The 25,758-nt window shown below is 39.7% G+C and overlaps 1 protein-coding gene across 8 annotated transcripts in view; it reads left to right on the top strand.

Annotated features, from left to right (window-relative positions):
• Window positions 1–332: 332 nt before the first annotated feature.
• Window positions 333–25,758, top strand: part of FARSB (phenylalanyl-tRNA synthetase subunit beta) — a 67,697-nt gene continuing 42,271 nt past the window's right edge. For 4 of the 8 annotated variants that reach the window (XR_016394019.1, XM_022567796.3, XM_089916315.1 and 1 more), the window contains exons 1-13: window positions 333–439; window positions 6,865–6,920; window positions 10,184–10,338; window positions 12,246–12,315; window positions 12,882–12,997; window positions 17,771–17,921; window positions 19,075–19,183; window positions 20,124–20,194; window positions 21,671–21,732; window positions 22,678–22,729; window positions 24,280–24,341; window positions 24,615–24,822; window positions 25,333–25,413. Coding sequence is in view for 7 of the 8 variants with exons in the window: in XM_022567796.3 (XP_022423504.3) it covers window positions 382–439; window positions 6,865–6,920; window positions 10,184–10,338; window positions 12,246–12,315; window positions 12,882–12,997; window positions 17,771–17,921; window positions 19,075–19,183; window positions 20,124–20,194; window positions 21,671–21,732; window positions 22,678–22,729; window positions 24,280–24,341; window positions 24,615–24,822; window positions 25,333–25,413 (1,251 nt within the window). In the remaining variant the exon portion in view is untranslated. Of the gene's footprint in view, window positions 440–6,864; window positions 9,799–10,183; window positions 10,339–12,245; window positions 12,316–12,881; window positions 12,998–17,770; window positions 17,922–19,074; window positions 19,184–20,123; window positions 20,226–21,670; window positions 21,733–22,625; window positions 22,730–24,279; window positions 24,342–24,614; window positions 24,823–25,332; window positions 25,414–25,758 lie in introns of those variants that run through there. The other 4 variants (XM_089916316.1, XM_089916317.1, XM_089916320.1 and 1 more) reach the window with 4 other exon arrangements.

Here is a 25,758-nt window from a genome sequence, read left to right on the forward strand (position 1 = left end):
AGGTCCCGTCCCCATACGCACTCTCCCTTCGCCCCGCCCCGCAGCTTGGCGTCCTCCGTCCGTAGTGTGTTGGAGGCGTGAGGGCTTTCGCGGGCTGTTCATTTTATTGCCCATCAAATCCTAGCCCATTTTATCCGATCCCGTCTCCCTTTTCAGCCTATAATTTATTCACCCAACGAAACTAGGTTTACTGAGGTTAGTGGTGGCAATTTACCTGCTTTCAGATGAGAAAAGAGAGGCGGAGCTTTTGGAAGAAGACTGGCGCTATTCAAGACAGCCCGACGAAAGGGGCCGGGTCCTACACACCTCGGTCGCCAAGCCCCGGCCAGCTCGCCGCGCCGAGGCCAGCTCGCCGCGCAGGCGCAGTGGGCCGGGCTCGCCATGCCGACTGTCAGCCTGAAGCGCGATTTGCTCTTCCGAGCTCTGGGCCGGACCTACAGTGAGTACACGTCCCACAGCCTGGGCTCTGCGCCTCTCCTCAGAGGCTGGGACCGCCTGCAAAAAGGCATCGTGGCAACGTTCGTACTGCCCCGCAGGTTTTGGCCTTGGGCGTTCGAGTTCTGGATAGAGAGGGCATAGAGTCCCTGGCGGCCCTGCTGGGCCGATGTAGCCTCTGGACACCCGTGTCTCCGCGGGTGCCGTTGCATCACCGGCACGTGCTGGGCTCACTGTGTCATTTCATTCAGCGATATCGAGCGCCTGCTGCGTGTCTGATGCCAGGGGATAGAATAGGAATGAAGCTCCGGGTTGCCTCCCGAGTGTAGTTCATTAAGTGCAATAAGAAGAGCGCTGTGGGAACTCCATTTGTGAGCAACAGGGTGTGTGTGTGGGGGGGGGGGGGCGGCCTTCTTTCCTAGTTTTACTTTTATTTACGTTTACTGAGCGCCTGTTATGTGCCAGGCACTGTTCTAAGTACTTTGGGAACACAGCGGTGCACAGGGTACATAAGGTCCACGTTCACATTCTGATGAAGCAGGCAGATAATAAAACCAGCAAATTACTAAGATGATTTCGGATAATGTTAAGTGCTAGCAGGGAAACAAAAAAGATATTGTGCTAAGAACAGCATTAGATAGGGTGGTAACGTGGGCTGAGCCCAGAGTGACAAGGAGTCTTTACTTGGTGGGCTTAGTCTTCAGGCTACGCTTCATCTCTTCAGTTTTAAAAACACTACCATTAAAAGAAAAAGGGAGAAATATTAAGTACGATTATCAGTTACCCTATACATGTAGCAGTTGAAGTGACATTTGCCATGTCTCATATCATCAGCTTGTGTGGCAGCAGTGATAATTGGTTTGTGAGAGCTGTTTTTGGTTTTAGGGCTCAATATAACAAAGGCCTAGTCGGTTTAACAGATACTGCTTCCTACAGTAAGATATTACTGTGAAAATAAAATTAGCTTTTTGAAACGTTTCTTAAGGTGCATTTTTAGATACTATGTGCAGTTGACCCTTGAACAATCCAGGTTTGAACTGGGTGGGTCCATTTATAGAAGGAATTATTTTCAACAGTAAATACTAAGCTACTGCATATTGAATCCTCCCGTGTGGAACCCAGGAGGGCCAACTGTAAGTTACAGAGATTATGGACTTGGTGGAGGGCTGGGAACCCCTGATCCCTGCGTTGTTCAAGGGTCAGTTGTATTCTTAAAGTGTTATTCTCCCTAGGGTTCTGCCCTAAGTCCCTGAAAATAGAGGTAATACTCTTGTCCTCTAAACAGGGCTCTGATTCCCTATACTTTTTATTTCATACTATGCTTTTTTATATTTCTTATCCATCCTTCTAAACCATCTTCTCACTAATTGTGTATGATATACCTGAATTACACAAGATGGTGTGTAGCAAAAATTTGTTCAGTACATCTGTGATCAGTTCCCACCTGTGTATCCATATCTGGGAAAGTAAGAAATAAGTCAGGTTTTAAAAAATGATGATTTATAACCTGTTTACTGTCATCTGATGTTTTAATATATTCTCTAGATGCCTCTTCCCCTTCTTTTCCATATTGAGAGAGATCAGGTAAGCTTGATTATCCATAATTACCTGTGGACTACTGACTCATTAAAATTTCAGGAAGATTGATGTTGAGGTGTACATCAGATGGGTCAGAAATAATGCTTATCATTAGTTTATATTTCGCATGTTCTTTCTTGAAATCTTTTAAATGTAAATTAGGTTGAGGTCAAAGTTGGAAAAACATGTTTGGCAAAGCATCTCATTTGCAAGCGGTGTGGATCCGCCTTGTTTCTTACCCCCTCCCCCCTTTTCTGTCTTCCTCTTTTTTCCTTGTTTTCAGGTAATGTCTCATTCACTCTTTTCTATCCCCATTCCCTCTTTTGCTTTCAGTCTCTCTAGGGCTTTCTTTTTGTCTGTCCTAAATTCCATTGTGTCATCAGTCATTGCCTTTCACCACTTATTTGCTTATCAAAGATAAGCAAAGGATATTTTTCAGGCTGCTTTGGTTCTGTTCATTTTGCTCCTCTGGGGCAGTTTTGTCTCCTTAGTCTACCTTTTTTATCGGCTTTCTGCTTAGATGTTTCCTCTTGCCACTCGTTTTTTTGTTAACTGGTTTGTTTTCACTGTTCTTCAATTCTGGCCCTGTTCTGCCTTGGTGTAATTGCTGGCAATGCGGCCAGAGCCACCTGTGTATATCATGAACCTTGAAGATGTAGTCACTTAGGTGTGTCATTTTGTTAGAGGGAATCATTGATCACGATTTCATTGTTGATTAAGTGCATGAAATACAGCTGAAAGGAATAAAACAAATTGTATGATAATTAGGACTCAGTAGAGGATTCAGTGTATTTTAATGATTCTGCTCGGTTTGTTACGTAACCATTTAGTTATCTATCACTGCATAATTAATTACCCCCAAATTTAGCAGCTTAAAACAACAGCCATTTGTTACATGTTTCTGAGGCTCAAGGATTGGGAAGTGGCTTAGCTGGGTGGTTCTGCCTCTCACCTGGTTGTAGTAAAAGTGTCAGGACTCTAGTCATCTCAAGGCCTAACTGGGACTGGAGAGTCCAATTCCAGGTTCACTCAAGTGCTTGTTGGCAGACTTGAGTTCCTTGCTGATTTTTGGTCAGAGATTTCAGTGCCTCCCACCTGGACCTCTCCATAGGACTGCTTGCAACATGGCGGCTTGTTTGTCCCAGAGTGAGAGGTCCAAGAGAGCAGGTAGTTGAGAGTGCTCAAGATAGAAGCCACAGTTTTTACTAAACCTCGTAAGGGATACACCATCCCTTGCCATATTCTCTAGGTCACACAGACCAACTCTGGCACCGTGTGGGCGGAGACTACAAAGGTGTGAACACCAGGAGGCAGGTGTTCTTGGAGGCCATCTTGGGGACTGACTACTGCAGTCTGCCCCCTGGCCCCCAGTGATTCATGTTCCTCCCACATGCCACATACATGCCCTCCCAAGGCCCCCGGAAGTGTCATCCCATTACAGAAGCAGCTCAGAAACCAGAGTCTCATCAGCTAAATCGGGTCCAGTTGTGGATGGGGCTCTTCGGGTGTACTTCCTTAAGTAGAGCTGATTGAGTAGAATTACTCTTGGCCTGAGAGACTAAAGAGACAGGTTATCTGCCCCACGTGCACCTAACATACAGTGGTGGCACAGGCATAGGACATTCTCCTTCGAATGGGGAAGATGGGAGACACGAAGGAGTTATTAGTCTATGGCAGTGCTGAAGCTGAGCTGGCAGGTGTTGCATGTTCTTGGTTAGATCTCCAGGCCTGGGATCACTGGCCATGGTTCTGCCCTAATTTCTAGGCTCTTGGTTCCACTCTCTGGGTGAGCCTCATTATTTTATTTTTTGGTGAAAGAAAGCACGTGCTTTACAGCTCATTAGTTTTCTTGGTCTACTTCCCACCGATAGAATTTTGGGGGCTCAAAGCCTTCATTTTGTTCCGTCTCTGTCCCTTTCAGCTCCAGCTTGCCATGTTTCTGCATATGTTTTTTTTGTTGTTGTTGTTAAACTTTCTGGGTCTTTGGTCAGTTTTGCTGGTTTCCACTTCGTTAGTCAAAAGACACACCGCCCACAGATCTCTGAAATAAGCTGTTTTGTACCTTGGGCTTCGCTGATACAGGGCTCTTATTTAAGCTCAGCTGTGTGACTGAATAAATTTGTGAGGCACACCCTTATTTTCTTTATATGTAGCGCCTTTTGTCTGAATGAACAGTGCCTTTGATTTTACTGCGTCTTAAGATTTTACAATCATGTCCTTGATTCATCTTTCGACCACGTTTCCCTGGAAATGCTCTGGGTTTGCTCTTTGATCAGAAGTCATTTTTTTAACACCTTTATTGGAGTATAATTGCTTTACAATTATTGGTGTGTTGGTTTCTGCTGTATAACAAAGTGAATCAGCTATACGTATACATGTATCCCCATATCTCCTCCCTCTTGCGTCTCCCTCCACCCTCCCTATCCCACACCTCTAGGTGGTCACAAAGCACCGAGCTGATCTCCCTGTGCTATGCGGCTGCTTCCCACTAGCTATCTGTTTTACATTTGGTAGTGTATATATGTCCATGCCATTCTCTCACTTTGTCCCAGCTTACCCTTCCCCCCCCACCATATCCTCAAGTCTATTACCTACATCTGCCTCTTTATTCCTGTCCTCCCCCTAGGTTCTTTGGAACCATTTCTTAGCATTTTTTTTTTTTTTTTTTTACATCTGGGGAGGCTGAGGATTCTTAAAACCATTAGGTCCTGGCTCCGTTTTGTTTAATAGTCTTTCCTTTAGTTTATCTCTTCTCTCACAGTCTAAACCAGGCGACACTTTCAGCACTGGTTGGAAAGGTTAGTTAAGTCACCTGGTTGAGTAGGTACCTTTTCCCCAGTCCCCATAACTGTAGGCAACAGTGTTGCTAAACTTTGCCTCTACATAAAAAGGATACCCCTTCTGTCAGTTTCCAGTAACACTTCCTCACTTTCCTTCATATCCTCACCTGCATCCTTATCAGAGACTGAGGCTTCTGTTAACAGCTTTGTCAAGGCGCTTTAGGTTTTCATTTACACTCTCAAAGCCCACCTCCTCCTGATTCCAAAGCCTTCCCCATGTTTTCCCGTGTTTTGTTATGGCAGCTCTCTACGTCCAGGGACTGAAGTCTGTGTTAGTTATCTGTTGCTACATACCAAATTACTCCAGTACTTAGGAGGGTAAAACAACAAGCCTTTATCATTTCACACAGTTTCTGAGAGAGGAATTGAGGGAGGAGTGGCATAGCTGGGTGATCTGGCTCTGGGTCTTCCTCCAGGTTGCAGTCAAGCTGTCGTGTCAGCTGGGCCTGCAGTCATCTCAAGGCTTGGTTGGGCTGGAGTTTGCTTCCCAGCTCACTCTTGTGGTTGTTTGAGACGTGAACGGTGTGAGTAGCAGGAGGCAGGGGTCATGGGGGCCTCTGTTATTTCCTGCCCTAATGATACCCATTCACCTGCACCGGGGACCTGGGAGCCATTGCACACGTCTCCTGCTCACTCACTGTCCCCACCTCCCAGTCAGTCCTTGAGCCTTACAGATTCTGCCCCTGACGTTTCACACATTCTTCCTTCTCCCTCAGACTCACTGCTGGCTGCTTTAACCAAGTCCTCACTGTCTCGCTTGTCTGTGGCAGTAGATTCTCTGCTCCAGTTTGTCCACCACCATTCTTTAAAATGCAGGTCTAATCATGCTATCATCCAGCTGAAAATCCTTTAGTGTAACTCCCCGTTGCCTCAGGCAGGACAGAGGGCAAATCCCTTGGCATCTTGAGCTGACTTCTTTCTCCTTTTTTCATCATATCTTCCTGACATGAACCTCACGCTTCATTCATATGGAACGTCCCAAATTTGCCATGCGGTTGTCTCATTCCCCACAGTCCCTGCCTAATAAATTCATCCTTTCTGTGAAGCCTTCACTGACTGTCAGTGGAGTTGATTGCTTCATTTGTGCCAACTGGGTACCTTGCACTTACCATAACTGTATTTACACATCTGGTTTACTAGAGTAGGGCGTAGTTAGGGCAAGAATTGTGTTTTATTTATCTCTGTAGCCCTGGCACCTAGTACAGTGCCGACACATAGTAGGTGCTCAATAAATGTTTGTTAAATTGAAGTTCAATGTCAGGAACAGGAATCTTAAGATCAGCTTCTTACTAGAATATACTAGTAATGATGGTTTGTGTTCAGTTTTTGGTAACAAGGAAACCCTGACAATGCTGTATCAGGTGGCAAAGCAAAGTAGGATATAACTTAAAAGTAAGAAAGAGAACTATTAATTGTTGCAGACCTACTATGTTTCAGGGCACTATGCCAGACCCATTATCTGCATGAACTCATTTAAGTCTTTCCAACAGTTGCATGCTACAAATAAGTGGCTGTAAAATGCTACTTTATGGATGAGGCATAGGAATCAGAAAGTTTACATGAAGTGCCAAGCTCTCAACTGGTAAGTGGAACAGTCAGAATTCGAACTTGGATGGATCTGGCTCCAAAGCCAACTGTCAGGCCACCTCAGAGAATTTTAAATGATAGGATTTATATGACATTATTCCTTTATGTTGGATCTGTGATTTGGAGCCTACTTTACATTGGATCCCTGCTTAGCAAGTTTTTTTCTTCCAAGTAAGTGTAAACTCCCTAGTGCAGGTAACCTAATTCTGTAGCTGATATTAGATGAATCAGCCCTTTTTAAAATAGTTTTGGTTTTCTTAAAAAATGTTCTTTGGTCAAGCTCTTTTTGTTTTTAAATGGAGATATCTGATGCCTGATGTTTAGTGTGCTTGGTATAAGATGATTTAAAAAATGCAGTTTCTATGCTATTTTCATTTGTACTGAACAGATTAAAATTAGCAATCTCTTTTTTTTTTTTTCCTAGCTGACGAAGAATTTGATGAACTATGTTTTGAATTTGGTCTGGAACTTGATGAAATTGTATGTATTGGATATTTATTTCTCTAACATTCTGTGTATAAGTTCATTATATTTTATCTTTGTTACCTTACGGTTAGACCAAATGGAACATATGTGGGCCGTGGTGCTTTCTGTGTTAAGGGGCTAAGCTCTGGTTCTAAGAGTGTTACTTTGTGTAAAATCTCAAAAGGGGTTCATGCCTTATTCTGATACAGTACCCTCAAGTCATCAGGCTAGTGCTGTGGAGGTGGATAGACCCTCTCAGGTAACCCCAGAATAGAAGCAGTCTCCCGGGCAGTGAGGTGCCATTTGCAGATAACCGGATGGAAGGGGTCCACGAGCAGTGGAAACTTTGCTTCAGCCGGAGTTGCTGTCTCCTTGGCCTCTGGCTCCCCCTCCTTCACTTCCTCTGTGTCCCACCCCACCTTCCTCCATGCCTATCTAACCAGCGTTAATTCATTCTTCATTTATTACTCTATACATTGATCTTGTAAAATGATCTACTTTTTGAAGAATTGCTTGTAAAAATGATTTTGAAACATTTTCCTGGTCTTTTGATTATATAATGATTAAAATGTTGAAAAAATAGCTTTATTTACCAAATATATTAATAATGATAATGTACTAGAGACACTGTACTTGTAACTAAAAAGATAATTTAATATGTCTCTGGTAATTAGTATTATTTTTTACCCCAAGCCTTCTTGATCTGTTCCGTGTTTTATAACACAATAAGGTTTAAAAAAACCTCAGACTGACAAAAACCTATATTGTTCTGCCTTGTTTTTCCTGTTGCTTCTTAACTAATGTTGCAGAAAGTTTTTTTATATTAATGAGCATCCATATGCTTAAGAAGTCAGCTGAGAACTCTGTAGTTTATATTAAATTGTTATTAATTTTATTAGAACTCAAAATTATGCTTGAGGCTTTGTGATATCTAAGAGCATTGTACTGGATATCAGAAAAATGGAGTAATAGTTCGAACTCCCACACTTACTAGCTGTGGAACCATGGACAATTACATTGCCTCTCTGGGCCTCCTTTTCATCTGTGAAATAAGAGGTTTGCATTGTATGATCCCTATAGATGCCTCTGGCTCTGAAATTTCTGTGGTCATTGATTGCCATAACATTTTTGTTAGCATTGACAAACCCAGTCTTCACATATGATCTTTTTTTTTTTTTTTTTTTTTTTTTTTTTGCTGTACGCGGGCCTCTTACTGTCGTGGCCTCTCCCGTTGTGGAGCACAGGCTCCGGATGCGCAGGCTCAGCGGCCATGGCTCATGGGCCCAGGCGCTCCGTGGCACGTGGGATCTTCCCGGACCGGGGCACGAACCCGTGTCCCCTGCATCGGCAGGCAGACCCTCAACCACTGCGCCACCAGGGAAGCCCCACATATGATCTTTGTATGAACTGAGATACTGAAAATGGAACAAGGCTTAGGCAGCTGCGTCTTTTTTGTAAAGGAATTAGGCCATTTTTTTGTTTGGATGCCCTCTTTTCTCAAGTTACCACATTTTCTTCCCTTCTTTATATGGGTCCCCCCTGAAATCCAGCACCCGCATGAGGTGACTTATCTTTCTTCACTAAAATGTTAGCAGTTTTATTGACCCCTTTAATTGAACTCTGTTTAAATTCTGATTTCTCCTCCTGCCTCTTCTCATATCCTCCCCCATCCCCCCATTTCTTTTCTCCTTTCCTGCTCCCTCCTCTTCCTCCTCTTCGTCCTCTTCTTTTTTTATTTTTAAATTTTCCCTAATTTAAAAAATTTGCCTCCTGAGTTTGAGATGGCCAGTGGAGGTGTTCCTTGGAGCCCATAGTCAATGAGCGCCGTGAGCCCTGCGCAGTCCCAGCATCATATGGACTCTGTGACTCCTCAGGTGTGGCTCGGGCACGTAGTGCTTATTGACAGGAAGTGAATTCTTCTGCATGCTGTGCAAGTGTAGACTATAATTCTTTGGGCAATAACTTGAACTGCTTATATTTTGGCAGTGGGAGAGGGAGAGCATCATGTAAAACAAAAATCATCACTTATTTTGATAGGAATTCATCAGTTATTTTAGCAGGTTATTGGTGGTAAAAATAGCAGGAGTTCCAGTTAAGTGGGGATTCCAGATAATTAGTGGGTAACATTAACAGTTGGAATATGGCTTTTAAGCATTTTGATTAAAAATTTCTTCAGTATACATACAGTTCCCTGCTGGAGTAAACATAGAGAACAGAATTTAACTTCTTGGCAATGGTTGTTTTTAAGAAAATCTGTAGTGTGGTTATTGAGATAGTCTAAGCTTTTTGCCACTGCATTAAAAATTATTCTAGTGGTATTTTTCTCTCTTTTTCCTCGTTTGCTTTCATTCTTGCTGCTCTGTACCTTTTGCTGTCATTAGATTGCTTCCCATCATACCTATAATCCCTTCTAATTTACACCAAGCTTCTGATGATCTCTTCAAATGTTTTTTTTTTAATATTCATTTATTTATTTGGCTGTGCTGATGGTCTTAGTTGCGGCACGTGGAATCTTTAGTTGTGACATGAGGGATCTAGTTCCATGCGCAGGGATCGAACCATGGCCCCCTGCATTGGGAGCATGGAGTCTTAGCCACTGGACCACCAGGGAGGGTCCCCTCTTCAAATGTTTTTGCTTGTTTTTATAGTATTACTCTCATTCTCCTGTTGCTTGTAGGCTTGGGTGCCCATAGGATTTAGCTTTTTAGAGTCATTATCTTATAAAAAGTTGCATATCTTTTAATCTTTTTTTTTCTTTTTTTTGTTTGGCCGCGAGCTGTGGCTTGTGGGATCTTAGTTTCCCGACCAGGGATCGAACCCAGGCCCTCGGCAGTGAAAGCGCAAAGTTCTAACCACTGGACCTCCAGGCAATTCCCAACATAGCTTTTATTTGGTGAATTCTCTTTACTTTGTCTCATTGACACTTTTGTTGTTATTGCCCTGTGTTCTTTTCGGTGTTTTCATTTTCTTTTTAGATCAAGGATGGGCAAACTTTTCCTGCCAGATAGCAAGCTTTCGAAGGCTGTATAGTCTCTGTCACAATTCAGCTGTTGCAGTTTGTAAATAACAGTAGGTAAAATGTAAATGAATAGGCTTGGCTGTGTTTCAGTAACACTTTATTTACAAAAATAGGCGGCAGGCATGATTTGGCCCACTCCTTGCTTTAGATAGATTTCTGCTGCTCTGGAAAGAACATGAATAATGCAGTTACTACTTTATAGGGCTACTTTTTCAAAAGAATTTGGATTTATTTATTTTAACTTTTGGGTTTGTTTTAGACATCTGAGAAGGAAATTATAAGTAAGGAGCAAGGTAATGAAAAGGCACAGGGGGCCTCTGATGTTGTTCTCTACAAAATTGATGTCCCTGCCAATAGATATGATCTCCTATGTCTGGAAGGATTGGTTCGAGGACTTCAGGTCTTCAAAGAAAGGTAAGGGAATATGTTCATTAAATACCTGGCTAAGTTGGGTTTCTTTTTTCTTTGCCTCTCATTATCAGCAACCCTTTTTAAGTTTCTAGAAAAAAACTCGTTGGACAGGTACACAGCTTTAGGTCTGCATAGAGGGGATGATTGGAGCCGTTTGAAAATTTGCCTGAATATTGAGTCACAGCCTTTCATTTTGGGAGCGTATTTTAAAGCTGGAGTGGTTAATGATTTTATGGCATCTTGAAAAACTTTTTAATGGGTTCACGTGAGTTCTTTAGTAATCCAACTGGAGTAGATAGTTCGTTGGGTTTGTTAAAGGCTGGGAGAAAAGTAGAGGGGGCACAACTATATGCTGTTTTCTTAAGAATTCTGAGGAGGCTGGGAATGGGGCCTCCTAACTGGAAAACTGAAGATCTTATGTTGGCTGTGGGCAAGTTAATTGACTTTTCTAGTTTCAGTCTCCTAATTTATAATGAAGAATATTTTTAAGTCCTCTTCCAGCTCTTCATGTAATACATGAAAATGATGAACATATGAAGTGAAAAAGAGGTGAAACAGTAAAGCTATCAAAAATAATTATTTTTGGTTTTGATTACTTATTCATTATCTAGTCAGTCGCAAAAGAGTAAGCGCCTCAGGCTGATGGGCTAGACTCTGCAACTGTGAGGCCTTCGGATGAGTGATGGGTGCTGGTGAAAGGATGATAATTAGGCATTTGGTTAATGTGGTTAAAATTTGGGGGTTGACCCAGGTGCTTCTCTGCATGACAATCAGATGTTTATATTTTAGGGTCAGGGATAAGCCCTTACAGTGTGTTTCCCAAACCTGTCCGATATGTATTTCTGTTTTTAATAGGCACCTCTTATGATTTTTATGATGAGACTGAATTAGGAAAGTGACTTAAAACCTTTGCTACTCAAAGTGTGGTCCATGGGCCAGCATCATCTGTAACACCTGGGAGCTTGTTAGAACTGCAGAATTTCAGCCTCTACCCAAGACCTATTGAATCAGAATATGTGGTTTAACAAATTCCCCAGTTGATTGTAGGCACGTTGAGGTTTGAAAGGCACTGACTTGAAACAGTAGTTCCCACCCTCTTCTGACGATAACAGTCACCTGGACTCTGCCTTCAGAATGTAATGTTTACCAGGCCTTTCCCTTGAATATCCTGATTCGTTAGGTCCAGATGGGACCAGGCCATCTGTATTTGTTATAAGCCCTGTTTTTCTTAGAAGCTCAAACTCTCACGGTTGGAATGAAACTTCAAGGTGATTTAATCCAGCCCCTCAGCTGATGTTTAAATGCCCCCTATACAGTTGCTTAGTTAAAGGTTTCCTAGCCTCTGCCGAGACTCCAGTGATATGACACGCATTACCACGAGGCATCCTAGCCCATTTTTGTTTTATTTTTTTTTTAACAGATTTACGTTATTTATTTATTACCCGTGCTGCACGTGGGCTTTCTCTACTTGCTGTGAGCGGGGGCTGCTCTTCGTTGTGGTGCGTGGGCTTCTCATCGCGGTGGTTTCTCTTGTTGCGGAGCACGGGCTCTAGGCACACGGGCTCAGTAGTTGTGGCTCACGGGCTCTAGAGCGCAGGCTCAGTAGTTGTGGCACACGGGCTTAGGTGCTCCGCAGCACTTGGGATCCTCCCGGACCGGGGCTCGAACCCATGTCCCCTACACTGGCAGGCAGATTCTTAACCACTGCGCCACCAGGGAAACCCCTAGCCCATTTTTAGACATCTGGAAATGTTAGAAAGTTTATTAGGTTTTTTTTTTTTAATACTCAGCCCAAATTTGATTTGCTGTAACTTTAACCCATTGTCCTAGTTCTGTTGATCTGTTCACAGAATAAATTAGTTTATCGAATGTTTTGCTTAATAATGAGCAAGTTTGTTTTAATATTTTAGGATAAAGGCTCCAATGTATAAACGGGTAATACCTAATGGAGAAATCCAGAAATTGATCATCACAGAAGAGGTAATAAGGATCCATTCTTATTTTTCTTTTAAAAACATCTCTTTTGTGTATATCTCTATAAGGTGGGACAAAGGTGACCCTTCTGCCAAATGTAGTTTTCTTTGATCACTTGCTAAAATGGATGTATATTTAGCCTCTAGCTCTTAAAAATTGTCATTTAGTTTTTTACCAAGAAGTGAAAGGGAACACAGCATTTGTTTTCCATGAATAATTTTGGAAAATAACATCCAAATGTTTGCTTAAAATACATTTGAGATATAATTGTTTAAATTGTGGATATTAATAAAATTTAGAAAAAATCTTTTGGGGAAAGACTAATAGAAATATTAACTACGAGCAAACTACTTAAGGGTTAATTTTTTTCTCAGTAATTCAGTAAATTTTCAGAGGTCTTGCTGAAATGTAAATTGCATGAGGACAGTGACTTTGTCTCTTATCACCACTATATCTTACTGTTGACTGAATGAATGAATGTACACTTGTTTGAATAAAACTTTCTATTACAAGATGAAATTACAAAGAAAAGCCTTAATATTTACCATCTCTAATGATATAACGAATTTCAGACAGCTAAAATACGCCCGTATGCTGTTGCAGCAGTTCTCCGAAACATAAAGTTTACTAAAGATCGATATGAAAGCTTCATTGAACTTCAGGAGAAGTTACATCAGAACATTTGCAGGTTTGTGGTCGCATCTTCTTTCTTCCTTGCCTCCTGCTCTCCTTCCTCCTTCCTCTCCCTCCTCCTTTCCTCCCCTTCCCTTTTCTCTTCCTCTTTCCCCCGCTCTTTTCTTTCTTCCTCCACTGTAGACTTTTTTCACAGCATTTCTAAATTAATCATATGTGGGAGTAACAAGAGTTTAAAGTTAACTAAATTTAAATTTAAATAAGTTTAAATTTCACCAAACAGCTCTTTGTTACTGCTTATAGATAGTGTATCCATGGAGAAATAAGAGATATATTTTGAGTACTGTATAGAGAAGAAATATCTAGTCCTAGACATTTTCTTGGTTTTTGTTTTTTGGTTCAAATCATTAACAGTGGATTATACTACTAAATATTAAACCATGGTAATTTGAAGTATGACTTATTTTAAAAATAGACAAAAGTTTTTGGCTTGATCTCTTTTTTTTTTTTTTTTTTTTTTGCCACACGCGGGCCTCTCACTGCTGTGGCCTCTCCCGTTGCGGAGCACAGGCTCCGGACGCGCAGGCTCAGCGGCCATGGCTCACGGGCCCAGCCGCTCTGCGGCACGTGGGATCTTCCCGGACCAGGGCACGAACCCGTGTCCCCTGCATCAGCAGGCGGACTCTCAACCACTACACCACTAGGGAAGCCGTGATCTCATTTTTTGAGTGAATATAATTATAAATTGACAGGTGAAACTTGAGACTTTTACATAACTGAATTTTCTTATTCTGTCGTTGGCATTGCTACACATCATTTCCCATACAGCTCCCTTTAGTGTGGCGATCTTCAAACCTATATAATTGCTGAACTCCTAAAGGTTGAGGAAGGTAACAATGGGAGTCCTTCAGCTAATTTCAATATTTCAAAAATCCTAATAGAAAATATATATTTACTGATGATAAGAAATGGCAGCCTTTAGCTAACATACCAAGTTTTTTTTGTGTTGGTACTAAAATATATAAACGTAAGTTATCTCATGCTAGTCAAAGATATGATTAACAGTTATATATGTCTTGAGTAAAAATGGAAAAAAATAATTTTTATATTTTAATAATTGCAGTAGTTGCAATTTGGTAAACTGTGGAAACTAGAAGAGGCTTTTGTGTAAGGGTGGTCTAGAGACAGGGTTGGGGGGACCTTGGGCGTTTTCTTCTGGTGTGAAAAATATTGAAAAAATAAAATACCTGTGGTTAAGCTCATGAGGTTTCTTTTTCTTGAAACATTTTTGCATACATCGTAGAAGAAACTTCTTCTCAGATTCTGAGTAACATTTATTCCAAGTTCTTTTATAAAAATAATCTATTTGTCATCTTACAGATATGTTATTCTTGAGCAAAACAATAAGAATTTAAATATAGTTTCAAAATATAGGACAAGATAGAGGATTTCTGACAAGCACTGATATAGCTAGGACGTGCTTGAGCCCAGTTATCTGTTCTGGTCATTTGAAGAATCTAATTTTTATCTATATTGGAAAGCATTTCCTTAATTCGACTTTAAGCTCTGTTTTATACAGTATCTCTGGAAATCATGAGCTTTTTCTAAAGGGAGAATAAATCACATCCTAATACTCTGGTGTGCCAGAGTCAGTAAATCCTAATTTGCGTTTTTCAAGAGATATATTTATTTCATTTAAATTATAAAATTTACTGGCATAAAAGTTGTTTATGATCTTCCCTTATTATCCTTTAATATCTGTAGTATCTGTATCAGTATCACCTCTTTCATTCCTGTCTTCTCTCTTTTTCCCCTTGATCAGTGTGGCTAGAGATCAGTGTACACATCAATTACTTCAGTGAGTATCATTGTGTATCAGTTTTTAGAGAACGAGGTTTTGCTTTCATTGACTTTTCTCTGCTTTTTTCCTCTATTTTTCTGTTTTCATCGATCATGCAGTGTTCTCTCTAGGGCTAGTTAGTCCTTACTACTGAGGCAAGACTTTGTTCCTATATATGCATTGCCATATGAAAAGTGAGGTTTTCAGTCTGTGTGAGCACTGTTGCCTTGGATGGTTCTTTCCCTGGCCTTGGCTGGTTTCCTCACATGCACACACTGATTAATACTCAGCTGAATTCTTGAGGGGGCCCCTCTGCAGATACCAGAGTTCTCTGTCTGAGTAGCTCTGTCCTCCCCAGTACTCTGTGCAGTGAACTCTGGCCGTCGTGATCTCCCTAGACTCTCAGCTGTGTCTCCTCAACTTAGGGAGTCCACTGGGCTCTAGCCGGACCCCGTTTCCTGCCCTGTGGCTTGAAACCCTTCCAGGCAGTCAGCTGGGCCGCCGTAGGGCTCACCTTATCTGTTTCCTGTTTGTCATCTGCCCTTCATAGCCTGACCTCCAGTGCCAGCCATGAAAACTGTTGTCTTATATGTTTTGCCTTTTTTGTGATTGTATCAGGCAAGAGAGTAAATCTAGTCTTTGTTACTCCATCTTGGCTGGAAGGGTCCAGTGAACTTTTTACTTCAGTTACTTTAGTGTTCATCTCTATAGAATCTGTTTGGTTCCTTTTTAAAAAGTTTCTTTTTTTTTTTGTCTGTTATTTCCCTGTCTGTTCATTATGTGTATATTTTCCACATAATTCTTGAATGCTTTTTGTAGTGGTTTTTGTAGTAGTAACGTTTTAAAAATCTGTGTGGTGACTTGAAAATCTGGGTCATCTTAGCATTGGTTTTTATGGGTTGGTTTGTGTGGAGTATGTCATGTTTCTCTGTTTTCATATGCACTGCTTTTTCATTGCATACAGAATATTTTGTTATGTAAGAGGCTCTTATTTTGCTCTTTTTCTCTGAGAAGTGGTTTCTGTTGCAGGCAAAGAGTCTTGCATACTTAGCCTGACTCACACTCGAAACATTTGGCTAGATGAGACCTCTGCAGTTGGCAGCAGCAGAATTTTCTGCCCAGTTCTTTGAGCTGCTGCTTTTTCACAGCAAGACTTTAATAAAATTTCTGCCAGTAGAATAGGTAAAATCTTGATTTTTGACTACTTTTTGTTTTCATATCTTTTTATATTTGGGATATTAATCCTTTTTCTGTACCTACGTTGTAGACCTTTTCTCTCAGTGTGTCTTTTGACTTTTGGGGCTTTTGGTTGTATAAAGTTTACAGTTTGGATATAGTCAAGTTTGCCAGTCTTCCTATATGACTTTTATGTTTTGTGTCTTAAGGGATATTCTACTCCACAGTTTTAAGCATTGTTCTCCTATATTTTCTTTGAATAATTTTTATGGTTCCGTGTGTGTGTGTGTATGTTTGCCTTTTGTTTTTCAAAATGCATAGCTCTTTGATTAATCTGGAATTTGTTTTTTGTGATTGGTTTGAAGTTGAAATTTAGTGACATTTTGAGGTGCTGTTTCAGGATTAAGAAACCAATATTAATGTCCAAGAAAACATGGACTTTCTTACCTATGAATTTGTTAATTATTAATTTATCTAAACTTAACCATGTATATTTCTACCTATGCTAGTATATAAACATGTAACTCATTGAGTAAAGTAACACTTCCTTTAGGCTTGTCAACAACTCTTCAGTTTACCCATATTTATTAAAGTTCTAGTCACCTGTCTTGGAGTTTGACGAAAAAAAATTTTTTTTAATTAATTTTATTCAGTATAGTTGGTTTACAATGTTGTGTTAATTTGAGGTTGACCAAAATTTGTTTCTTACAGATTTTAAAAACTATGTCATGGTTCATGTAATATGGACTTTAACACATTCCTTGATTACTAATGATTTTATCCATTTGATTTTTTTCTTTTTTTTTGCGGTACGCGGGCCTCTCGCTGTTGTGGCCTCTCCCGTTGCGGAGCACAGGCTCTGGACGCGCAGGCTCAGCAGCCATGGCTTACGGGCCCAGCCGCTCCGCGGCATGTGGGATCTTCCCGGACCGGGGCACGAACCCGTGTCCCCTGCATCGGCAGGCGGACTCTCAACCACTGCGCCACCAGGGAAGCCCTCCATTTGATATTTAATTGTGGTTATGCATACATATTCTAATATATGTACACATAGTCTTTAAGAATTCTTTAGAACATCATAAATTCTGACCAGGTTTCTCTTTTGAATTGTCTTTTGGAAAGCTTAGAGCCAAATTTGTGACCCTCTATGATAAGACTGTAAGCTTTGAAATTCTAATTTAGTACTAATCAACATTGTTTCTGGCTTCGTTTTATATCCCTACTTCTGTTTATTTGTCTCCTACTTTGTATCTTGCTTTAAGTTCCTAAAATTACCTTAAATCCTTTACAGATAAACTGTAGAACAAATGAAATTAATAGCTCTTGAAATTTCCTTACATATTAAATTTTAAATATAATTCACAGTTTTTAAAGCTAAATAATTTCCATTAATAAAGCAATATAGCTATGTGACAGGAAATTTAGGAAAATATGGAAAAGACAAAAAACACAGGAGTGTTTTGGTAGTTTATTCTAATTTAATAAGATTTATGTTTACTTGAGGACACTAGAGGAAATAGATTAAAAGAAGGTAAAAGGGTATGTTGACTTTGAAAACGTCCTAATAACATAGTACTAGGGAAAACATAGTGGAAGGGATTTACTTCGGCTGCTGAAATAATGTGTTTTAAGTAGCTTTATATTTATATTTCTCATAATTTTTAATGGTTGTGAAGGTGCTATATAGTAGTAACAGGCTATTTTAAGGAAGTGTCTAAAAACAAAAACCCTGTACTCTGTTATCTTTAGAAATTCTGCTTTGAGATATTCAAATCGTTTTCTGTTTCTCTTTCTCTCTGTCTCCACATTTAGGAAAAGAGCCTTGGTTGCTATTGGTACCCATGACTTGGACACTTTGTCAGGCCCATTTACTTATACTGCGAAGAAACCTTCCGATATCAAATTCAAGCCTCTAAATAAGACCAAGGAGTATACAGCCTGTGAACTGATGAACATATACAAGGTAAATGTTCTTTTATGTTAATGTAATAGCTCTGGATAAAGCATGAAATTCCTCCCAAATCAAGTCTTAATTAGGACAATAAAATGAGTGCTTGAAAAAATAGCAGTGTCTGGGCTCCAACCCAGAGATACTGATTCCTTTGATCTAGAGTGAGGTCTGGGCATAGTTTTGTTTATTATTACTTTTATTTAGGTATGTATGTATGTATGTATGGCTGTGTTGGATCTTCGTTGCTGTGCGCAGGCTTTTCTAGTTGTGGTGAGCGGGGGCTACTCTTTGTTGCAGTGCTTGGGCTTCTCATTGTCGTGGCTTCTCTTGTGGACCACGGGCTCTAGGCATGTGGGCTTCAGTAGTTGTGGCACATAGGCTCAGTAGTTGTGGCTCGTGGGCTCTAGAGCACAGGCTCAGTAGTTGTGGCACACAGGCTTAGTTGCTCTGCGGCACGTGGGATCTTCCCGGGCCAGGGATCGAACCCATGTCCCCTGCATTGACAGGCGGACTCAACCACTGTGCCACCAGGGAAGCCCTGTTATTACTTTTTTATCCTCTCAGATGTTTTTAACGTACAGCCAGGATTGAGAACCACTGAAGTAGGTCATACCGCATTGTAATATTCACATTTAGGTATAACTAAAACTCATTCAAATATAAGGAACAATGAGATTTAGCTAGTTTTTTTGTAGCATGCACTATTAAAAAGCATCTGCCTCCCGTGATTAGCACTTTAGAATCCAGCAGTGAAAATGAACTCAGTAGTCACTTTAAATTGCATTTAACAAATAGTAAAAGAGGTGGGTATCATTTGGAAAAAGCAGCTATTATCATTGACCTGATTTGCAAGTGATTTCTTCCTATTTATCTAAATAGTTTTGTATGGTTTGTGTTTTGCTTAAGGTGATTCAGGCTTACTCTGCAAGTCTGTTTTCAGTCTTGAAAAACGATTGCGGTCTTATCTTTCCCCAGTAGGAAATGAGGCTGTATAAGGATTCTGAGATATTAATTTACATTAGAAAATATTATACATTTAAAACTTTGGGGGCTGTTTTATTGTTTTTCTGATTTTCCCCCCCCTTTTTATGCTAGGTAGGTATGTAAACTAATTACAGTGACAGAAATAAAAAGCTAATTTTGTTTGACTTAATTTTTTTTTCAGACTGACAACCACCTTAAACATTATTTACATATAATTGAAAATAAACCTCTGTATCCGGTTATCTATGATAGCAATGGTGTCGTCCTTTCAATGCCTCCAGTCATCAATGGTGAGTTATTTCTTAAGCACCATAGGTTTTTTGCTGTTTCCTTCTTATTCTTTATCATTTCTGTGGAATTCTCAGTAGACTTGACTGAATCAGTCAGATGACTCAATCTGAGAATCCCAGGTCTTTTGTGGATTTTATTGTAATAGTTCTTTTCATTCATTTTTCAATATTTTACTGGTGATTTTTATGTAATTTATAAATGTATACATATTTATAAGTTTATAAATATTTTTTGGTGCTAGTCTCTGGGTTCTGTTATATTCCTCCAAAGAGTGTTGATATTGTGGTTTTAGCAGGTAATTCATTTAGTTAAACTTAAAGTCAAATTCTGTCTGGCCTGCTGTTTTATAGTTAAATTAAAATTTTAAAACTGAATTTTACCCTCTTAACTCCTTTCTGAAGCTTTTGTTGAAGAAGCAAATTGAACATATTTACAAAATTTAGTGATGTCAGAGCCATAGATGTTTGCCCTTCTGGAGGTTAGAAGGGGGTTCAGTTGATTCATGATGGGAAGGAGAATCTTTTCTTCCTCAAGATCTTGGACTCTAGTACTTACAGTGGGCTTCGGGGTGAGCCAGATCCAAACCCAAATCTTAGCCTTGCCGCTTAATAGCTGTGATCATGTTCAGTGAGCTTAATCTCTGAATCTTAGTTGTCCTGCCTGCAGCCCTGTCATAGATCGTGGTGAAAATGAGATGAGACAACTGCTGTTAAGCACCTTACATATGGAATGCACTCATAAAGCCTTGTTTTTATTTTATCTTTATTCTCCAGCTTATAATGGGAGCTTAGAATAAAAGTTGTATATCTCCTTACCTCTGAGGTGTCAGCTTATATTATGTTCTAAACTAAAATGTAGTTTCTGTTTTGTAGAGCTTTTTCGTGCACTTTTATTTCTGAAACTAACTGTTTTGTCATTATTGTTTTGTGTTTGTTGCAGGACATCATTCCAAAATAACAGTAAATACTAGAAATATATTTATTGAATGCACAGGGACTGACTTTACTAAGGTAAATAAAACTTTTTTTCCGTTTTTGCACTGTCAGGGTAGATTTTTACTTCTGGGCCAAGACCATGTGGCTAAACTTTAAAATATGTTTATTTTGTAGGTGGGGACATACTTTAGCCATTTAGAAAATTGGAAAGATTTAGCTATTCTGTACTTTGGTTAAGGTGCTTTCATTCAGTTGACAAATGTTTAGTGAGCACCTACTATCTTTCCAGTGCCATGAATTTAATAATGAGTTACATGTTCTTGACTTCAAGGAACTTGTCATCTTGTGAGAGAATTAGCCAAATACATTACTGTAAAACAGAGAACGGGGTATACATTGTAATGCCATCTGTATAAAGTGTTCACCTTAGTTGGCTTAGTTTGAATGCTAACTAATTTCATACCTTCGTGTACTTGATTAAAAAAAAAGTTAAAACCGACTGGCTATCAAGTTTTATTTAGCAAATTGATAAAGGGTTTATACACACAAAGATGTCTAGAATATGTAGAATACTAATCTTTCAGTCACTTTTCGTCACTATTATATTGGATTGTTATGAAAGCTTTTTTTTATGGCATATTTTTTCTTTACAAAGTTTAAGTAAGCCATAGAGTGAGGTGGCAATTAAGCAAATTAAGAAAGGTAAACTTGAATGGCAGAAGGCTGGAGTATAGAAGTAGGGCAGATAAATGGCATTCACATACATCTTACAGGATTGGAGATCCTTGTAAGATATTTCATTTATAACTTTTATATACCATATGTGCCTTCAGAAATATTGTCAGGGTAATATAGCTTTTCCTGTTAAAAACTTTTTTAAAATTTGCACATTAGCAGACCTTGGATATCTTTTCTGAAGCTTGTATATGAGTGAAGTATATGTAAAAGCAAAGCATATATCCCAATAAGGTTACTGTATTTTTTTCTTTAAATTAAAAAAAAAAGTTAACAAATCTATATGGCCTTCACTGTGTACCAGGCATTGCTCTATGTGTTTTATACACACACACTTTCATACTCTTAATCCTTGTATTAACCAAATGAGGTAGGAACTTTTATTATCTCTACTTAACAAACAAAGGTACAAAGACACTAATTAAGTGACACGCGCAAAATCAGACTGCTAGTAAGCGCTTGGGCCAGGAGTCTGGCATCTGGCTGCAGAAACTTACGAGACTGATAAGGTTTACTGCCATAGTTAGCCATCTGTCTTTCTTGAAATTTGCTCAGCCCAAGGGAGGGGGTGGGGAAATAGATGATTTGTCTCAGTCATGGATTGTGACTGTCAGAGAACCGCATAAATGCAGAACACCTGAAGATAAGGTCAGGGCCTCTCAAGCTCAAGAGTTTTTACTCCACTTCTTTCTTTAAAATTTATATATACAGATACAGTTTTAGATGTTTGGAGACTAAATTATATTAATTCATTTCCAGCTGATGGAAGAAAGTATATTTATGGATTACCATAATATTTGTTTTTTTCCTTTGCAGGCAAAAATAGTTCTTGATACCATTGTTACCACGTTCAGTGAATATTGTGAGAATCAATTTACGTAAGTTCGTTCGGCATCTTTATCGATGATGGCCTGTTGTTCTGAAGTCAGAGCACTAAGGCCTTGTGCTAAATATAAAGATGAAATATGTGGTTCCTGTAACTAGAATATATAATCTCTTTGGGGAGCTAAGACATGAACAAGTAATGTATAAAGTAAAAAGTGATAAGTACCTTAAAAAGTTTCAGTGATGTTCTGGCCGTTTGTAAGGGCAGGTTACTGCTAGCTGGGGCAATCTGGGTAGACTTCATGGAGGCAATGAAATTTAAGCTGTATTTAAGGATTTGAGACTGAACATGGAGAAACAGCAGAAGGAACAGCTAAACAAAGATAGAGAATCATATATAAGAACGAAGCATGTATCCTGTGTATACTAATAAGACTACTGTATTTGTTCCAAAGCTAATTTTTTATTTAAAAAACTGCTTATCAAACCTATATGGCCCTTACTGTGTACTAGCATCATAGTTTATTCTAGAGTATTATAATTCAAAATAAATGTATAACTGTAGAAAGCATGACTGAAATTGTATGGGGAGTGTTGGTTATTTTTTTTAATTGATTTGCATTTTAGTGTTTGTGTCAGTCAGCTTTCATTGTGTAACGGCGTGACCCTGGTAAAGCCTGGAATGTGTGTGTCAGTATTGGCAAGGTGTTCATCAAGGATGCATGCTTTGCAGGACTGGGAGATAAACTTATCAAGTGGGTGCTGCCTGAAGAGACATGGGAGCCACAGGAAATGGAATAGTAATGTTGTGTATGGGAGGATTAATCCAGACAGCAGTGTTGGAATGTGAATAGGTTGAATGTGTTGAGGCTGCAGTTGTAGACCAAGTGAAAGTTTTGTTAACCACACACATTTTTAGAATTTATGGCCCTTTTTTCCCCTTAAGTTTTATTTTTATTTATATTTAATTTTATTTCTGGCTTTATTTTTGTTTTCAGGGTTGAAGCAGCTGAGGTAGTTTTTCCTAATGGAAAATTACATACCTTTCCAGTGAGTATAGAAGAAGTGACTTGATGATGACTTTGACAACAGCAGTAACATTAATAATAATTGCTGTAGAGTGCTTTTGGTCTTTCTGTCTATCTGTGCATCCACCCACCTACATGCCAGGCACTATACTGTGTGTATTCCATGGATTTAATCCTCACATTAACCCTCTGAGGCTGGGTGCTATCATTAGGCCCTTGACCTTGAGATGTTAAATAGCTTGCCTATTACTATTCAGTGGTGGAGCTAGGATTTAAGCCCAGGCAGTCCCAACACACTGTATTATACCACATTTCACTCCCAACCCACTACATTATACCACAGCATTATATGGCTGTAATGCCTGTGGTTTATTCCCTTATTAACTAGGTACCTAGGTAATTTATAGTCTCACCCCTTTTAAGGTTAGTCAGCCCTCCAAACCACTGGACCACCAGGGAAGTCCCAATAGCAGTTTTTTTTTTTAATTGATTGTAGTTGCTGTTATCAGTTAGCTTTTGTTATGTAACAAACCACCCCAAGGTTTACTAACTTCAAACAACGATCGTTTGTTTATATCATGATTCTGGGGGTCAGCTGGGTAGTTCTGCTCAGGACTGGCTGGGCTAATCTCTGCTAGGCTCCAGCTGGTTGGTAGGCTAGCAGCTGGATGACCTGGGATGGCCTCACTGACATGTCTGCGTCTTGGCAATGAGGTGAACAGGTCAAGTGCCTCTCATCCAGCAGGCTAGCTTGGGCTTCTTTACATGGTGGTGGCTGCACAGGTGATAATGATGCTTCTGCTCTGAGAATTGCATTTTGAATAGCAAGCCCATTGTCCTTACCTGAGTCCAAACAGGTTTTTAAATTTATGGCCTTTTTGCTAGTGGTGGTTACAATTTTGAGAGTAATTTTGTGATAAGAAATACTCATAGGTATGTTTCCAACGTTGCTGAAAAGCCTGGATTTTATGTGTGTTTGTTCCTATCTCACATGGTAGAGTTACGTACTGTTTGGAGGAGAGTGAGGACTAATTCATGAGATGCTCCCAGCCTGGCTGTCCTGGAGCAGATTGATAGCTAGGACTGGGTCATAGTTGCTTCTCCCCACCTGAAAAAAATGATAGGAAAGGAATGACTTCATAACACTCTTAGATTTAGTATGATGGATAGTACAATACGGCACATGAATTATTCTTTCTTGGTCATAAACACCTACTTGCATGAGGTGAAATTGAAAATCTTCAGCAGGATTTGTAAGCATTTTAGAAATGATGCAAAAATGCACTAGTGTTTTGCTGAAGAGAATGGTGATTGATCAAGTAAAAGAAATGTTTGGCATTTTATAATATTTCCAAGCAGTTCCAGTTGTCTAGCAAGTAGAATGTTCATGTATGAATATAATGTAGCAGATAATGTCCTGAAGTGCACTGAGTTTATTTTTGATATCTGGCTCTAATGACAACTTCTTGGGAGGGTAATGGAACCACAACAATAATGAATTGAATTAGAAAGAGGCTAATGCTGTATCTGGCAGGACTGATTTCAGCTTCTCAAACTCTTTTTCTCTCTAAGGAACTGGCTTATCGAAAGGAGATGGTGAGAGCTGATCTAATTAACAAAAAAGTTGGGATCAGGTATGCTCTGAAAACTTCATTTATTTATTTACTGTTGAAGAGAATTCAAGAATGAAGTACACATATGACTGCTTAATTTTCCCTGAAAAAATGCTTGGAGAGAATTTTGATATCCCTTCAGAGTAATAAGTGACAACAGAACATCAGTTAGGATGTCTGGTGTCCACTGGAATTCAGAAAGACAGGTTTCAGGTAGTAGCATATTTTAAAACAAAATATAAACATGTTTTAAATAATCCAGTGAAGTTTATGGTTTGTACGTTCCTATTTCAGAGAAACTCCAGAAAATCTTGCCAAGCTTCTGACCAGGATGTGTTTAAAGTCAGAAGTCATAGGCGATGGGAATCAGATTGAAATTGAAATCCCTCCAACCAGAGCTGACATTATCCACGCCTGTGATATCATAGAAGATGCAGCTATTGCTTACGGATATAACAACATTCAGATGACTCTCCCGAAAACATACACCATAGCTAATCAAGTAAGATTGCACCCTTAAGTAAACACTCCTTATTGTTAGAAACTGATTATTGAATGCCAGGAAGGCTTCGAGAAAAACAGAACATAGGAATTAAGCAGTACTGGCCATGCTCTGCTCTGAGAGGCATTTGCTGTGGAGAGGATGCAAAACAGATGCCCGATTGATTAGAGTACGTTGAAAACCTGTGATGACTAGTTCTTTGAAGAAAGACAGGTTTCAAGTTTGGCGCCCTTCTTGCATCTCTAAGTGGGAGATTCATTTTCGGATCCTGGGCCTGAAGGCAGAAGTGGCATGTGGGAGGGGTAGAAGCGGGGGGTTTGTACGTCTGGGTAGGAGTGTTGGGGTAGTGGTGATGGGGAGGGGTCGGTGTGGTGGGGAAATGGTGGGACGAGCAGCATATTAGGATGGAAGGATGGTTTCCTTTAAGTGACAAGTTTTCTATAAATCTCTTTTTTTTTAATTAAAAAAAGTGGGAAATTTTATTGAGGTGAAATAATTTCTTCCCCCCAGTTTCCCCTAAATAAACTCACAGAACTCCTGAGACACGACATGGCAGCTGCTGGATTCACTGAGGCACTTACCTTTGCTCTGGTATGTTGTACATGCTTTTGGTGCCCTGCTCATTGCTTTCTTTGAATCTCCGAATTACTTGTTCTGTGATTCCTTATATGAATTTATAAAAAGTTATAAAGAACACTTTGTTACCTGAGATTGTGTAATTTCTGGTAAAGAAATGAAGATTTCTTTTTTTTAGTCACAGAAAAGCACGAAGGACTAAATTTTAGAGTTTCATGTAATTGTTGAGGGTTCACAATGAAGTTCGTAACCAAATTTATTAAGTTAGAATTTTTAGTCTTAATTTGGTTGTGGCTGTACCCACTAGATGCCGCCCTGGTTAAGGGCTTGTGGACTGCTCCACGTTAAGCCTGTTTCTTT

This window comes from Delphinapterus leucas, chromosome 8 (genome assembly GCF_059928025.1).
Source record: "Delphinapterus leucas isolate spDelLeu-1000000601 "Yukka" chromosome 8, BTC_Dleu_Yukka2, whole genome shotgun sequence".
NCBI classification, from domain to species: domain Eukaryota; kingdom Metazoa; phylum Chordata; class Mammalia; order Artiodactyla; family Monodontidae; genus Delphinapterus; species Delphinapterus leucas.